At 39.8% G+C, this 16,974-nt stretch overlaps 1 protein-coding gene, 1 non-coding gene and 1 gene segment (V, D, J or C); 2 read left to right on the top strand and 1 right to left on the bottom strand.

The window, feature by feature from the left end:
- Positions 1–9,102, bottom strand: part of LOC112657482 (T cell receptor alpha variable 9-2-like) — a 55,704-nt gene extending 46,602 nt beyond the window's left edge. The window contains 1 exon segment of the V gene segment in view: positions 8,984–9,102. Coding sequence covers positions 8,984–9,029 — 46 coding nt within the window.
- On the top strand, positions 6,589–6,695 carry LOC112658117 (U6 spliceosomal RNA). Its single transcript, XR_003135521.1, has one exon. It is a non-coding gene; the product is annotated as a U6 spliceosomal RNA (small nuclear RNA).
- Positions 9,103–14,382: 5,280 nt separating the features above from the next.
- On the top strand, positions 14,383–16,346 carry LOC112657219 (mRNA cap guanine-N7 methyltransferase-like). Its single transcript, XM_049113575.1, is given in 3 exon segments — positions 14,383–14,659; positions 14,662–14,897; positions 14,899–16,346. Coding segments are annotated over 3 exon segments (1,434 nt in total). The 5' UTR covers positions 14,383–14,479; the 3' UTR covers positions 15,917–16,346.
- Positions 16,347–16,974: the final 628 nt, after the last annotated feature.

Here is a 16,974-nt window from a genome sequence, read left to right as displayed (position 1 = left end):
GACACAGATTCCCTCCCCCACCCCACCCTCACTCCACCACCATTGTTATCCATAATGGACTGGCTCACTTGACTTCTGTTCTCTCCTTAACTAACATTCAACCCTGGACCATCAGAAAGTCTTGGTGTCTTGTACGGCCCGCAGTGCCCCCTAGAGGACTCAAACAGTCAGCAAAGACACCTCAGACCAGGCAATCAGCAGACACAGATCCCCTGCCCCATTCATTCCAAGCTTCCTGATGAAGGAAACGCAGATGGTCAGAGAAGAAGATAACTGCTTAGATTGAATGGGGATTAAAAGTGAACCAAATCTCACTTTTAAAATAGAATTGTATGGAAACTGATATCGGAAATTAATTTAGTAAATCTCCTCTTGTGCTCTTTGATTTCCTTACCTTCGTTCAAAAGAAATCCATAAATATTACGGAGCATTTAGTTTCAACACTGTAATTTCCTAAAGGTTCAGAAGATATAAAATTTTAATGGACTCTTATTCAACCATATGAAATAATGGAATCTTGCCATTTGTCACTATGTGGCTGGTGGTAGAGAGTATAATGCTGAGGGAAATAAGCCAGAGAAAGACAAAGAACATATGATTCACGCATGTGAAGTTTAAGAAACAAACCAAACAAGCAAAGAGCAAAAATATGATACAGAGAGATAAATCGAGAACCAGATGCTTTATTAAACAGAACAAACTATGGTTACCAGAGGGAGAGGGCCGCGGGATGGGTTCAATACATGAAGGGATGAGGGAGTGCCCGTGTCCTGATGAGCACCAGGTGTTCTGTGGAAATCAGTTTAGTCCTACAAATAAAGCTTAATTTAGCTTATTTTGCACGACTAAGTTGACCTGTATCATTTTTTGCTATGCTTCTGGAAATCATAAGCAAAACTTGCACTGTTTGTTTCCCAAGTTTCATGTGAGATGCCCACTGATTAATTTCTGATATTATAACCAATCCGTGTAAAGAAGAGACAGTCAGTCTCGCCTCAGTATCTAAGTTGCTTTCTAACAATATACCCCTGAGCTTCATTCCATGTTTTGGTTTTAGTGCTCCCTGTTAATGAGTGTGCCTTTTCGGGGTGTGCACATGATACTTTTACTAATTACTATCTTGTAGTGTCTATTACTCATGATTTTGTAACATCTACTATCATTACTATCTTGGTGAAATTCATGGGATTTACTTGGGCTACTTGTAATTTTTGGACACCAGCACTGGTAGCATCAGTGTTGTGGTGTCTTCCTTTTTCAAATTGAATTTATAACATGAGAAAACACTTACCGTTAAGATACAGCCTCTTTCAATTTTAAGTGTACAATACATGGATGTTGACTATGGGTACAATGTTTAAAGTGACTCTCTGTTCTTTTACCTTGCTCATGAATTAGTATCCCCCCATTATCCAACCGCAGAGCTCATGGCAGCTCTTCTTTGATACTCTCTTTGATTCTAGCAAATTGACTATTTATTTTTATTTTTTTAATAAATTAATTTTTTATTGGTGTTCAATTTACCAACATACAGAATAACACCCAGTGCTCATCCCGTCAAGTGTCCCCCTCAGTGCCCGTCACCCATTCACCCCCACCCACTGCCCCCCTCCCCTTCCACCACCCCTAGTTCATTTGCCAGAGTTAGCAGTCTTTATGTTCTGTCTCCCTTTCTGATATTTCCCACACATTTCTTCTCCCTTCCCTTATATTCCCTTTCACTATTATTTATTTTCCCCCAATGAATGAGAACATACACTGTTTGTCCTGTTCTGATTGACTTACTTCACTCAGCATAATACCCTCCAGTTCCATCCACGTCGAAGCAAATGGTGGGTATTTGTCGTTTCTAATGGCTGAGGAATATTCCATTGTATACATAAACCACATCTTCTTTATCCATTCATCTTTCGATGGACACCGAGGCTCCTTCCACAGTTTGGCTATTGTGGACATCATTACCTATAACTTTCTGTAAAACAAACAAACCACTGCAAACCTACAGGAGAAATAGTTTGCATTTTAGGTCACACGAAAATATTGCACAACAGTGAGGGAAGATATACATAGTAAATTTGGATATCTCATGGCTTTATTTATGGGTAACTTTCATAAAAATAAACTGTGCCGATTTGAAGTGAGCGATTCTGTAAGATTTGACATATGTATGTATTTGTGCAGTCCTCGCCACATTTGAGGTAATGAGCGTATGCATCACCTCAAACGCTTTCTCATGTCTCTTTGTAATCCTTCTCTCAACCCGCACCATCCTCACTTCCAGGGAATGTTTCAGGCATTAGTTAGTCTGCATATTTTATAATTTTGTATAAATATTCTACAAATTGTACTCTTTTGTTGGCTTCTTCTCAACATAATTATTTTGAGATTTTTTTCATTGGTCATCTTATCAAGAGTTTGTTTCTTTCTGTTGCTGTGTCATATCCTATCTTGTGCCTATAAAACAATTTGTCTATTTAGCTGTTGCTGACCATATGGATTAGTCCCAGTGGGCTGTGACAGATAAAGGTGCCGTGAATTATTGAGTATAAGACTTTTTTTCTGAGTATGAGACTTTCTATAGACAAATGCTTTCCTTTCTCTTGAGTCCATATTTGGGAGTAGAATGGCTGGATCATATGGTAGGTGTACATTTGGCTTTCTTAAACCAATTTGTTGTAGTAGCTGTTTTGAAGATTTCCTTGCATTTTCTGCTCAATTATGCTGCCTATTAATAAAGATCAGTTCACTTCTTTCTTTCCAAACTGTATGGCCTTTTTTTCTACCACGTGACTTATTGAGTTGGCTGGAACCTCTACTTCCATATTAAATACACGAGGTAAGAGCTAAAATTCTTCCCTTAATTCTGAAAGTAACGAAAAAGCAACTAAGCTTTCACCATCAAGTATGCCATTTGACGCAGCCTTCTGTTGAGCCCTTCTGCAAGGTGCAGATCCCCTTCAATTCTATATAATTCACTGGCACTTTCTCTCAGGAATGGATCTGGACTTGGTCAAATGCTTTTTCTGTACCTATTAAGATTGCCCTCCTAAATTGTTCATCTGATACTCATCAAACTCTTTCAATACATTATTGTTTTTATTTATTTATTTATTTATTTATTTATTTATTTATTTATGACAGTCACACAGAGAGAGAGATAGAGAGAGAGAGGCAGAGACACAGGCAGAGGGAGAAGCAGGCTCCATGCACCGGGAGCCCGACGTGGGATTCGATCCCGGGTCTCCAGGATCGCGCCCTGGGCCAAAGGCAGGCGCCAAACCGCTGCGCCACCCAGGGATCCCTCAATACATTATTGTTAAATTGACACAACAAAATATTAAAGAAGACATCACGCTCACAATTTACAAATAATGAAACAAAGCTCAAAAGGGCCAGGAAAATTCACGGCAGAACTAAGAGTTTTGAACACAGAGCTGGATCATAGCAAAACCCTGTTCCCTGTTTTTGCCACTACAGATAGTTGACAAAGAAACGTTGAGAGAGACTCTAGAGGGTAGCAAAATGACTTCTTCCCAAGCCTTTGGAATATCTCAAGACAGTCTTTTACTGGTTCTTTATTAATGCAAATGGAACTAATGAGGAAGAATTAAGAAATTACAGGTTGACTCTTTTACTGTTATAATGGATCCATAAACTGCTATTCAGGAGTTGACCCATGGGTAGTGGCCTCACAGTTCCATTCAGAACAATTATTAGGCATCTGGTGTAAGTAATACGGTGTAGCAAGAGGCACAAACTCTTCTAAGGTTTTGTGATGCGCCGATCTACTGGAGCTCCATCCATGACTAGTAATCATGCTCGTTCTCTCTTCCTTGAAACTTGCTTCTGTTAACACAGTCTAGAGCATTGTTGTTCCAATCAACAAGTATAAATATTTCTCAAAAATCTGAAATAGAATTGCCTTATCATCCAGGAATTCAATCTCACGAGTCAACTCAGAAATGGAAAGAATTTGTCTATATATCTGAATTATTGAGATGATTATAAATTCCAATTTCCACCAAATGGTGGAAGCAACCCAAATGTCCATCCACAGATAGACATAGATAAACAAAATGTACTCTGTAAAGCACTGGAATATTATTCGACCTTAAAAAAAAAGAAATTCTGTTACATGCTGAAACATGGATGAACACTGAGGGCATTATGTCAAATGAAATGTCACAAAATGACCAATGCTGAATAATTCCAATTCTTTGAAGTATCTGAAGCAGTGAATCTCATGGAACAAGAAAGCAGATTAATACTTTCCAAGGAATGGAGGGATGCAATAATGGAGAGTTATTGTTTAATGGGTAAAAATATACAATTTTTCAAGGTGAAACGAATTCTAGGAATGGATGGAGGTGCTGGCTGAACAACAACGTAAATGTATTTGATACCACCGTACATGTCAAAGAAATGTAAATAGTAAAAATGTAAGTTAAAATGGTAAAATTTTGTACTTAGAACCCATCAAGAGATTCTTCTTAAGATTTCTACTCTACACATCTGCCTTTCTAGCAAACATAAGAGGGTGTTAGAATGCAAGACGTTGGTCTTATCAATCATCCGTTACCATTCAAACTTGAAGGCACAAGGGACATGCAGTGAGAGGTGGGAAGAGGAAAGTGGGGAGAATGTGGCAAAAAAGGATCAAACAAGGAGGGCTCGAGAGTGTACACACTGAGCCACATGAGGCAAAAAATGTTCTTGAAGGAGTGTTGAGGGGCAGGAACACACAAAGAGGACAATTCACACTCTGCTCCTTCACCATGTACCCCTAAGAGCTCCTAATTCTGATCTTTTGTGGATAAGACTGGTGAGAAGCAGTTAAACCTCCTATATGCAACCTGAGCACATCTAGGTTTGAGAGATGTGTTAATAAGATGGAATGGACACTAGTACCAATTACATCACAGAGCAGGTCTCTTGAAACTAAATGAGAGTACGATTTAGTACTCGCAATAAATAAATCTAATCAAACTAAATCCCTAAATGGTACGAAACAGTATGATATAAAACAAAAAAAGGAAACCACACAGATAATTCATGGCCTTTCTTATTCTAACGATGCCTGTATCAAAGATATCCTCAATGAATTGTAGTGAACAAATTTATCTGAAAATCCAACGATTCACACACATTATTACTGATTTTTGAGTCAAGATTTCTAAATTTCCTTAGCCAAATCTTCTAGCTGAATCTAATTGCAAAATGGCAACATGTTTACTGTGGTTATTCTAGTCTTCGATAACAATTTCAACACAAATTTACAGGGATCTTTTTTTTTTTTAATTTTTTATTTATTTTTAATTTTTATTTATTTATGATAGTCACACAGAGAGAGAGAGAGAGACAGAGACACAGGCAGAGGGAGAAGCAGGCTCCATGCACCGGGAGCCTGATGTGGGATTCGATCCCGGGTCTCCAGGATCGCGCCCTGGGCCAAAGGCAGACGCCAAACCGCTGCGCCACCCAGGGATCCCCAACAGGGATCTTTTGGATGCAGGATAACTCTTAACTGGAGAGGTGTTTTCTGAGAGTGAGAATTTCCCTCTAGCCCTGCGCCTGTGCTGCCACAACCTTAGCCTCATCCTGTCTGGGATGGCAAATCCCTGCCTTGGGCCCTACAGCAGGAGCAGGCATCAACAAGAGCTGTGGGGCTTGGGTACACCTCCCTCCAAGGTGCCACTCACTGTGGGCTCCCTCAGTGCACAGGAATACATTGCGGAGTCCGCGAGCTCTGAAGTGTAGATGACGAGTTGGATGGATTTTCTTGTCTTCTGAAAATGCAGTGAGTAGCGACATTTGTGGCATTTTGCTGGCTGTAAGATTCTTGATGGATAAGGAACATCACCACCTCACTACTGAGCTGCTTGTACCACAATAGACTTTAACTGAGTTCACTGGTGTTATATGTGCATTCCAGGATGACAGCCCCCTTCTCCGGCACTGACTTTGCTGCTTGGGCTTCAGTTCCCGTCTGGGCAATACTAGATCCTGAAGGAAAAAGCATGGGATCAGGGGTTTCAGAATAGGTGATGTGGCACAAAACACTTCTACTTTACACATGTCCTTCTCAAGGTACCCACAAGATACTGCCCATCTCTCTTGATTTGAAGTCATACAGGTGGCACATTCGCACAGGGACCATCCTGACCAAGCCACATGGAAGCTATGACCACCTTGAGAAGCCTGGAGGCACCATGTTCGGGTTCTCCCACTAGATGAAAAATGTCATCTGCTTCTGCAATTTCAGGGCTCAACAGTGTGAGGTGAGACTGCCAAGGTGAGGGGGGATTGTCTGGTACATCCTGCTTTGGTCCCAGAACAGGAAACAGGACTTTCCTGGTATAGCAAGTTGTGTGGGTCCTGTCACACTTCTCTTTGTACCAGCTGAGAGTCTCACTACCCAAAACTCTTTTGCATTAAGCAACTTTAATAAAAACATTAAATCTGAAAATAAACTTGAGTAAGATTTATATTGAAACGAAGACTTAGGATAGATGGTTTAACTGTGATATGTTCATTCACTGCATTTGAGATAAAAGTCGGTGGGTGGCACTTATGAACATATGATGGACAGGCCTCACTTTGGGAGCTCATACACTAAAATTAGAATGATACAGAGGATATTAGCATGGCCCATGTGTAAGAAGGACATGAAAATTCCTGAAGCAGTACATAATCATTTAATACTACCTGTAATGAATTCTAGAAACCACATAACATGTAAGATCATGAAAACAAGATATAAGAATCTTGTATGCTCACACTATGTGATTTCACCCAAGGCAGAAATAGGTCACTTATGGCAAGAAGGCAAAGTGTTTAGACTATTCATTGCAGCTCTGTCAAGCTACCTCTGGTGAATGCTAGTGTTCCTCCTCACTGTCAGGGTCTGGTCACATGCCTCTCTGGGGCCAGACAGCAGAAAAATCTAATCACTCTTGGCTAAAGAGCTCAGGCTGCAGGGCTCAGACAATAGATCCTGTCTCTGAGTCCTCCTCCTCCTCACTGTTTAGTTTCCACAGCTCAGCGATTTAGAATGGCCAGAAGAGACACCAGAGCTTGGTCATTAGGTTACCAAACTCTTAAATTTATATCATTCCATTACTTCAGCTGAATCACAGTAACCTTCCATGCTTTGTATGCTCAGGTCTGAGCGCTGAAGGTGACCACTCAGTCTACTTAGATTCCTTCCCTTAACCTCAAGACACACACACACACACACACACACACGCACACCTACGCACACACACATTCCCACCAATGTGGGCCATGAAATCTTCCTTAATTCACAAAAAATATGTGGTGCTTCTTTTCCTTGACCCTTTCTGGAGGGCACAGCAACACTGAGTGCTTCCACCCTAGGCCTGGTTTTCTTCTTTAGTATCTTTGTTCGCTCCTAAGCATATACAGCTCATTTTCTAAAATTGGTTGACTTTACTGTCTGCTGATAACTTCTTTCATGTTTCCCTTTGTGTTTGTGAATTTCTGCCCTTTGGGATGTCTTTACTAAACTTCTTAAAGAGTATTAGAGGTATGGGAGAGGCTCAGTCATTTAAGATTTTGCATTCAGCTCAGGTCATGATCTCAGGGTCCTGGAATTGAGCCTCAATTTACGGCTCCCTGCTCAGTGAGGAGCCTGTGTTTCCCTTTCCATCTACCTACTTGTAGACACTTGTGCCTATGCACTCTGTCTCTCAAATAAGCAAATAAAATATTTTCCAAAAAAGTGAATTTGGAAATCAAGAGATAAACAAGTATTATTATCTACCATGGAGGTTTTTTAGACTTTTTTTTTAAGTAATCTACACCCAACATGGGCTGAAGCATAAAACCTGAGATCCAGAGTTGCAGCTTTATCTACAGAGCCAGGCAGGCATTTCTAGTTTACTATATTTATCCAAGTGTCTGAGAAATTTGAAATTTTCAAACTACATTTTCACATCCTTTTACATTTATACAAATTTGGGAATAATATTTATATTTCAAGGCAACTAAACAAAGGCCCAGGGCCTCTCTCTTCCTTGCTTAGGTACATGTGTTCCTCCTCCTTTCTTCCCTTCCCTTCTTTCTCCACTAAAACCTGGTTGGAGGCTGAAGCTCTCCCATCACCTCTCCCATCAACCTCCATCAGGAAGACACTGGGCAGATGCCACCTTCTCAGGCACACTGTGTCTGTGTAAAAGTGTCATAAGGCACAGTAATACCCACCAGGCCTGTCTGACACACTTGTGCGGCTGGACTCTCACAGCAAGTATCAGGCAGGTGCCACCTCATTGTTACATGGATTTATCTTGAAATTGCTTACTCCCTGGCTGAGGAACTCTTGGCATCAAAGTATTTTAAATGTCACTAATGAACAGTTGATGTTGTGCAATGTCACTTCTGGTCCTAAGCTCCAGCCATTTGTCTGACTTTGTATCAACCAGACACCGAGAGACAACCACAGACTGCGTGAGACCCCAGTGGATCAGTCAGAGAGGCTCAGCATCCAGGCCCTGCTCTGCTCAGAGTTTGCACCCAGCTCCCCCTGCAGTCCCTATCACTGTGTCACTCATGGCACAGTAGTACACAGCTGAGTCTGACATTTCCACTGAGCCTTTCTTCAAGTGGAAGGATTTGGATGAACTGTCCAAGGTGGCTTCAAAACCTTTGTTGCTTCCCTTTGCCTTGTTTGTCAAGGCTTTCAGGAGAAGCTTTGGACCTTCTCCCAGATACTGGACATACCAGAATAGACTGGGTGACCATGATGTTGAGAAAGTACAGTTCATAGTCAGGAAGGCCTCTTCTGAGAGGGTCACTTAGCCTTCCGTCTGGTTCACTGAGTCTCCATGGGTTTGTCCTGGGGGAAAAAGAAAAGAGATCTGTGTCAGCTTGGGCATGAAGCTCTTAGAGAAAATAATACTTAAATTCAGTTTTGCCGACATAGTGGAAAAAATTAAATTTAAATTTTAAGAGACATTTTACTTACCAACCATGAAGAATAGGGCAATCACAAAGCCTGGAGGACACTTCATCTCTGGAGTGTCACCTAAATAATGTTCATCACTCTTCAACGTGAAGAAACGTGGTGTGAGGGAAATGATCAGGGGAAGCCCTCATTTCACCCAGGGTAGTGTTTGTGGTAGGAAGCTGCACCCCCTGGTGGACAGGCACTGAATGAACTATGTTGGTCAGGGTCCTCCCAAACTCCACAACCTTGTTTGATCCCTGACTTCTGAGGCCCATGTCAGGCTTCAGGTGGCACTTGGAACTCTGAAAAACAACAGTCTAACCTCTCAAGTCCATTTTGTTCTTCAGACACTCCCTGGTATGGAAGTTCCGTAACACATCATCCCGGGGGATTTGGTAGCTGACAGGGTAACCGTGTACTAAAGCATTTCACAACAGTACTTTATAATATTCTCATATACCCATGTTGGCCAGCCTATAATGCACCGTCTGTCAGAAAAGTGGTCAGGGTTGATTACAGAAAAGGTAATAAGAAGAAAAGAAATTGCTGATTGATTCTGTGTATTTTGGCACCATACTCCTAAACTGAGAATAGTGACTGTCGGTTTTTAAGCACTCACTAATTGTTGGTTAAGTTACACAACGTAATGAACAAATGGTCTTTACTTGAAATACAGTATTTAAGTGGTTCTAAAATAATACCAACAATAATAATATATCTTTTGAATAAGTTTTTCTGAAGAAAATCACTGCATTCTATATCCAAATGTTTTAATATTCAACTATTCCTAAGTTTCAGTATCATTTAAAAGTGAAAAGTAGGAATTCTTTTTTTTTAATTTATTTTTTATTGGTGTTCAATTTACTAACATACAGAAGAACCCCCAGTGCCCATCGCCCATTCACTCCCACCCCCCTCCCTCCTCCCCTTCTACCACCCCTAGTTCGTTTCCCAGAGTTAGCAGTCTTTACGTTCTGTCACCCTTTCTGATATTTCCCACACATTTCTTCTCCCTTCCCTTATATTCCCTTTCACTATTATTTATATTCCCCAAATGAATGAGAACATATAATGTTTGTCCTTCTCCGACTGACTTACTTCACTCAGCATCATACCCTCTAGTTCCATCCACGTTGAAGCAAATGGTGGGTATTTGTCATTTCTAATAGCTGAGTAATATTCCATTGTAGGAATTCTAGACACAAGAAACATCATCCATGGATGATTTTTTAAATCTGTTGCCAAATATTAATCAAATAATTTTCCCCACAAGGGAAGAAATCAGGATTACTAGGAAAAAGTTGGAGACTTACAGAACTTTCATAAAGTCCTGTAAACATTTATTCCTGGACACATTCAGAAGCTTAGAGCAGCTGTTTCCTGGAGGTGACTCCCCACACATTCAGGTCAAGAACTTTATGAGTTCAGAGCCAACATAGTGTAACGGTTTCCCAGATGCAGAGAGGAGTAAGAAATTTAGGCTTGGATCCTGTTTTAGGTCAGGTATCTCTTCGCTTCCCCTCCACCTTCCAAATATTGTCAGAAACCTGCCTCAAATCTATGCTACAAAGGAATTTTGGACAAGCACCTACAAACTTCTATTCAGATATGCAAGGACAATGTGAAATAGGTTGGAATCATGATGGTTGAAAATAAACAATATAGTACATAGATGCAGGAAGACATCATGTATAACTAATTTAAAAAAATGTAGTTTCACGGCAATCAAAACCCGTGGGAGAAATATTTTGCATTTGTGTCACATGAGAAGACTTGTACAAGACTGAGGGAAGATGCTGCATACTTAACTTGGATATTTAATGGCTTTATTAATAGATAATTTACATAACAATAAACTGCACCAAATTGAACGATACTATAAGATGTGCTGTGTGTATCCACTTGTGAAGCCATCACCGCATCCAGATAATGAACATATGTATCACCGCAAATTTTTCTTCTTAATCTCTTTGTCATCCTTCTCTCAACCATCAATACACCCATTTCCAGGGAACCTTTTTGTTATGAATTAGTTTGCATGTTTTATAATTTTGTATAAACGGAATCACATGCACTCTTTGGTTTGGCTTCTTCTCAGCACACTTATTTTGAGATTCTTCCATAGTCATAATTATCAAGACTTTGTTCCTATCGTTGCAGTGTAGTATCCCATCCTATGCCTATAAAACAAGGAGTTTATTATCTATTGATGACCATGTCTACTAGCCGCAGGGTGACTGTTAATAAAATAAAGCTGCTATGAACATTTGTGTATGTTTTATTTTACTTAAATTTAATTTGCCTACATATAGTATAACACCCAATGCTCATCCCATCAAGTGCCCTCCTCAATGCCCATCACCCGAGCTACCCCATCCCCTCGCCCACCTGCCCTCCTACTACTCTGTGTTCATTTCCCTAAGTTAGGAGTCTCTCATGGTTTGTCACCCCCTCTAATTTTCCCCACTCAGTTTCCCTTCTTTCCCTTTTAATCCCTTTCACTAATTCTTATATTCCTCATATGAGTGACACCATATGATGATTGTCCTTCTCTGATTGACTTACTTCACTCAGCATAATAACCTCCAGTTCATGGAATGTCTTTCCATCTCTTTATCTCTTCCTTGATTTCTTCCATGAGTGTTCTGTACTTTTTAGAGCATAGATCCTTTACCTCTTTGATTGGGTTTATTTCTAGTTATCTCACAGTTTGGGGTGCAACTGTAAATGGAATTGATTCCCTAATTTTTCTTTCTTCAGTCTCATTATTAGTGTATAAAAATGCAACCAATTTCTGTGCATTAATTTTAATCCTGCAACATTGCTAAATTGCCGTATGAGTTCTAGCAATCTTGGGGTGGAGTCTTTTGGATTTTCCAGATACTGTATCATGTCATCGCAAAGAAGGAGATTTTGACCTCTTCTTTGCCAATTTGAATGCCTTTCATTACTTTTCATGTGCTATGTGGTGAGAGTGGGTATCCCTGTCATGTTCCTGACCTTAGGGAAAGGGCTCTCAGTTTTTCCCCCTTGAGAGTCATATTCACTGTGGGCTTTTCATAGGTGGCTTTAACGATATTGAGATATGTCCCTTCTATCCCTACACTTTGAAGAGTTTTGTCAGGAACGGATGCTGTATTTTGTCAAATGCTTTCTCTGCATCTATTGAGAGGATCATATGGTTCTTGTCTTTTATTGATATGATTATCATATTGACTGTTTTAGGACTCGTGAACCACCCTTGCACCTCAGGGATAAATCTCATTTGGTCCTGGTGAATAATCCTCTTGATGTACTGTTCCATCCAGTTGGCTAGTATCTTGGTGAAAATTTTTGCATCCATGCTCATCAGGGATATTGGTCCGTAATTATTCTTTTTGATGGGGTCTTAGTCTAGTTCTGGGGTCAAGGTATTGCTGGTCTCATAGGACAACTTGGGAAGCATTCTTTCCATCTGTCCTTTGGAATAACTTTAGTAGAATAAGTATTATTTCTTCTTTAAATGTTTGAAGAATTCCCCTGGAAAGCCATCTGGCCCTGGACTTTTGTGTCCTGGGAGGTTTTTGATGACTGGTTCAATTTCCTCACTGCTTTTTGGCCTGTATTCTATTTCTTCTTGTTTTACTTTTGGTAATTTGAAGATGTCTAGCAATATACTCATTTCTTCCAGATTGCCTAATTGGCGGACATATAGTAGCTTATAATACATTTTTAAGATTGTTTGTATTTCCTTGGTCTTGGTTGTGCTCTCTCTTTTTTCATTCATGATTTTATTAAGTTGAGTCTCTTTTCTTTTTAATAAGTCTGGCTAGGGATTGATTGATCTTATTAATTCTTTCAATGAATCAGCCCTGGTTTCATTGATATGTTCTACACTTCTGGTTTCTATTTCATTGAGTTCTGCTCAAATCTTTATTATCTCTCTTCTTCTGCTTGATCGAGGCTTTATTTGATGATCTTTCTCCACTTCCTTTAGGTATAGGGTTAGCTGTATATTTGAGACTTCTCAGTTTTTTGAGGGAGGCTTGTATTGAGGTATTCCCTCTTACGACCGCTTTTGCTGTATCTCAAAGATTTTGAACAGTTGTATTTTCATTTTCGTTAATTTCCATGAATCTTTTACTTCTTCTATAATTTCCTGGTTGACCCTTTCATCTTTTAGTGGGATGCAGGTTAACTTCCAAGTGTTTGACTTCCTTACAACTCTCTTCTTGTGATCGAGTTCTAGTTTCAAAGCATTAAGGTCAAAATATGCAGGGGACAATCCCAATCTTTTGATATAGGTTGAGACCTGATTTGTGACCCAGTATGTGGTCTATTCTGGAGAAAGTTCCATGTGCACTTGAGAAGAATATGTATTATATTGCATTATGGCAGAATGTTCTGTTTGTATATGTGAAATCCAGTTGGTTCTGTGAGACACTCAAAGCCCTGGTTTCTTTGCTGATCTTCTGCTTAGAATATCTGTCCTTTGCTGAGAGTGCCTTGTTGAAGTCTCTATTAATTATTATTATTTAAGTATCTCTTAATTTTGATTATTAATTGGTTGATATTCTTGTCTGCTCCCACATTAGGGGCATAAATATTCATTATTTTTAGTCTTCTTATTAAAGGACAGACCCTTTAAATATGATATACTATCCCTCCTCATCTCTTATTACAAACTTTGGGATAAACTTTAATTTCTCTGATGTGTGGATTGCTACCCCAGCTTTATTTTTTTTTGAGGTCCATTTGAATGGTAAATGGTTCTCCAACCCCCTCAATATGAAGGTGTCCCTAAGTCTAAAATGAGTCCCTTGTAGACAGCATATACATAAGCTTTTTATCCAGTCTGATACTCTGTATCTTTTGACAGGATCGTTTAGCCCATTCATGTTCAGAGTAACTACTGAAAGATATGAATATCAATTTAGTGTCATAGTGTTACCTATTCAGTCACTACTTGTGCACATTGTTTCTTTTTTTAAGATTTTTAAAATTAATTTATTCATGAGAGGCACACACACAGAGAGAGGCACGGACACAGGCAGAGGGAGAAGCAGGCTCCATGGGGGAGCTTGATGCGGGACTCCATTCCGGGACTCCAGGATCAAGCCCTTAGCTGAAGGCAGACGCTAAACCACTGAGCCACCCAGGGATCCCTGTTCAGATTGTTTCTTTGGGCTCCCTCTTTGCTTACAGGGTCACCCTTAATATTTCTTGCAGAGCTGCTTTGGTGATCACATATTCTTTCAGTTTCTCTTCATCCTGAAAGCTCTTTATCTCTCCTATTCTGAATGACAGCCTTGCTGGAGAAACTATTCTTGGCTGCATGTTCTTCTCATTCAGGCCCCTGAATATATCATACCAGCGCTTTGTGGCTTGCCTTGGCTCTGTTGATAAGTCTGTTATTAATATGATATTCCTTGAGAGCCGTAGCCGCCTGCGTGGTGTCACCAAGCCAGAAGAAACACCCAGCAGTTCCACTTATCTTAGTTCATGAAGTTTTGCCACCTACTTAAGTAATCAAAAATGGAAAATTCTGCAAAAGCAGAAGAGTGTGAAAAGCTCTCTCTCGAAGAGGCAAAAGCATCAAAAGATTTGGAAACAATGTCTTCATTCAGTATTAATGAAAACACAACCACTCCTGGGACTCGACTTTCTGAAAAGGCTCCTGTCTGGGGACAAGCAGACACACCAAAAAAGAGAAAAATGGATTTGAAGATGATCTTATAAAGGAAAGTTCTAGTTGCGGGGAAGATACTCCAACCAAGAAAAGAAAACTTGATGCTGAAATTGTCCCAGAGGAAAAAGGTTCTGGTGATGATGAGGGCATTTCAAGGAAAAGAAGAATGGAAACTGATGATTTTCCAAAAGATGAACCTTCTACTGGAGATGGCACACAGAAGAAGAGAAAAATAAAACTTGCGGATGTTCTTGAAAAGCAAAAAAAAATTAGAAGAAGGACACAGTTCAGCAGTGGCTGCCCACTATAATGAACTACAGGAAGTTGGTTTGGAGAAGCGTAGCCAAAGTCGTATTTTTTACCTAAGAAACTTTAATAATTGGATGAAAAGTGTCATCATTGGGGAATTTTTAGAAAAGGTACGACAGAAAAAAAAATGCGATATCACTGTTTTGGACCTGGGATGGGGTAAAGGTGGAGATTTGCTCAAATGGAAAAAGGGAAGAATTAACAAGCTAGTTTGTACAGATATCGCTGATGTTTCTGTCAAACAGTGTCAGCAGCGGTATGAGGACATGAAAAATCGTTGTCGTGATAATGAATATATTTTCAGTGCAGAATTTGTAACTGCTGATTGTTCAAAGGAACTTTTGATTAACAAATTTCATGACACCGAAACATGCTTTGACATCTGTAGTTGTCAGTTTGTCTGTCATTATTCATTTGAATCCTATGAGCAGGCTGACATGATGCTCAGAAATGCCTGTGAGAGACTGAGCCCTGGAGGCTATTTTATTGGTACCACTCCCAATAGCTTTGAACTGATAAGACGCCTTGAAGCTTCAGAAACAGAATATTTTGGGAATGAGATATATACTGTGAAGTTTCAGAAGAAAGGAGATTATCCTTTATTTGGCTGCAAATGTGACTTCAACTTGGAAGGTGTTGTGGATGTCCCTGAATTCCTGGTCTATTTTCCATTGCTAAATGAAATGGCGAAGAAGTACAATATGAAACTAGTCTACAAAAAGACATTTCTGGAATTCTATGAGGAAAAGATTAAGCACAACGAAAATAAAATGCTGTTAAAATGAATGCAGGCCTTGGAGCCATATCCAGCAAATAAGAATTCCAAACTTGCCTCCGAGAAGGTGGATGACTATGAGCATGCAGCAGAGTACATGAAGAACAGTCAAGTAAGGTTACCTTGGGGAACCTTAAGTAGATCAGAGTGGGAAGCCACAAGCATTTACTTGGTTTTTGCATTTGAGAAGCAGCAGTGAGCACATACGCAGTAGCCCAGGATGGCTGTGTCCCGTCCTATACAGATTTGAATGATCCATCCTAGATTTGACAACTTTGTTTAATTATTCCAAATGTGCAGGATGCTGCCGGAAACTCCAGTGCATAAATTCAACATTTGCTGTCTGTGACAGCTGAACTTTTGTGTGTGTATATAAGAATCAGTTGGGACCTTTGTCTTTAAAAACCTATTTTTAAGTAACATTCTAAGAATTCGATTTGCCTCACTATTCTCTGAGCGCATAAAAATTATAGTATGACTTGTTTGAGCTGCTGAGTTCTTTCCACAGTGCTCTGATTTGTTCAGTGTTTGTTTACAGTATTAAATTTATTGCAGTTATAGAATTGATGAGGGAGCATACTGGTTAGTGGGGTTTGTGCTCATTTCTGTAGTTTTGTTATATAGTGTGTTCAAGATTAAATGGATTGTGTTCTGTACTATTGAATGTGTTCGATATATATCACTAAAGTTGCAAGTTTAAAACAGAATTTTAAATGATAATAAAAATTATTTACCTAGAAAAAAATATGATATTCTTTGCCATATAAGTTAGGAATCTCTTATCTCTCACTGCTTTTAGGTTTTTCTCATTCTCTCTGAAATTTTCAAGTTTTACCATTACATGTCGAGGTGTTATTCAGTTTCTGTTGATCTTGGGGGCTGGGGTCCTCTCTATCTCCTGGACATGAATGCCTCTTTAATTCCCCAGATTTTTTTCTATTGGAGTTCAATTTGTCAACACATAGCATAACACCCAGTGCTCATCCCATCAAGTGCCCCCCTCAGTGCCCGTCACCCAGTCACCCCCACCCCCTGCCCACCTCCCTTTCCACCACACCTTGTTCGTTTACCAGAGTTAGGAGTCTCTCATGTTCTGTCTCCCTCTCTGATATTTCCCACTCATTTTTTCTCCTTTCCCCTTATTCTCTTTCACTGTTTTTTTATAGTCCCCAAATGAATGAGACCATATAATGTTTGTCCTTCTCCTATTGACTTATTTCACTCAGCATAATACCCTCCAGTTCCACCCACGTCCAA

Source organism: Canis lupus, chromosome 8 (genome assembly GCF_003254725.2).
Source record: "Canis lupus dingo isolate Sandy chromosome 8, ASM325472v2, whole genome shotgun sequence".
NCBI lineage: Eukaryota > Metazoa > Chordata > Mammalia > Carnivora > Canidae > Canis > Canis lupus.
The sequence above is the reverse complement of the archived record's forward strand: the minus strand, read 5'-3'. Positions and strand labels throughout refer to the sequence as shown.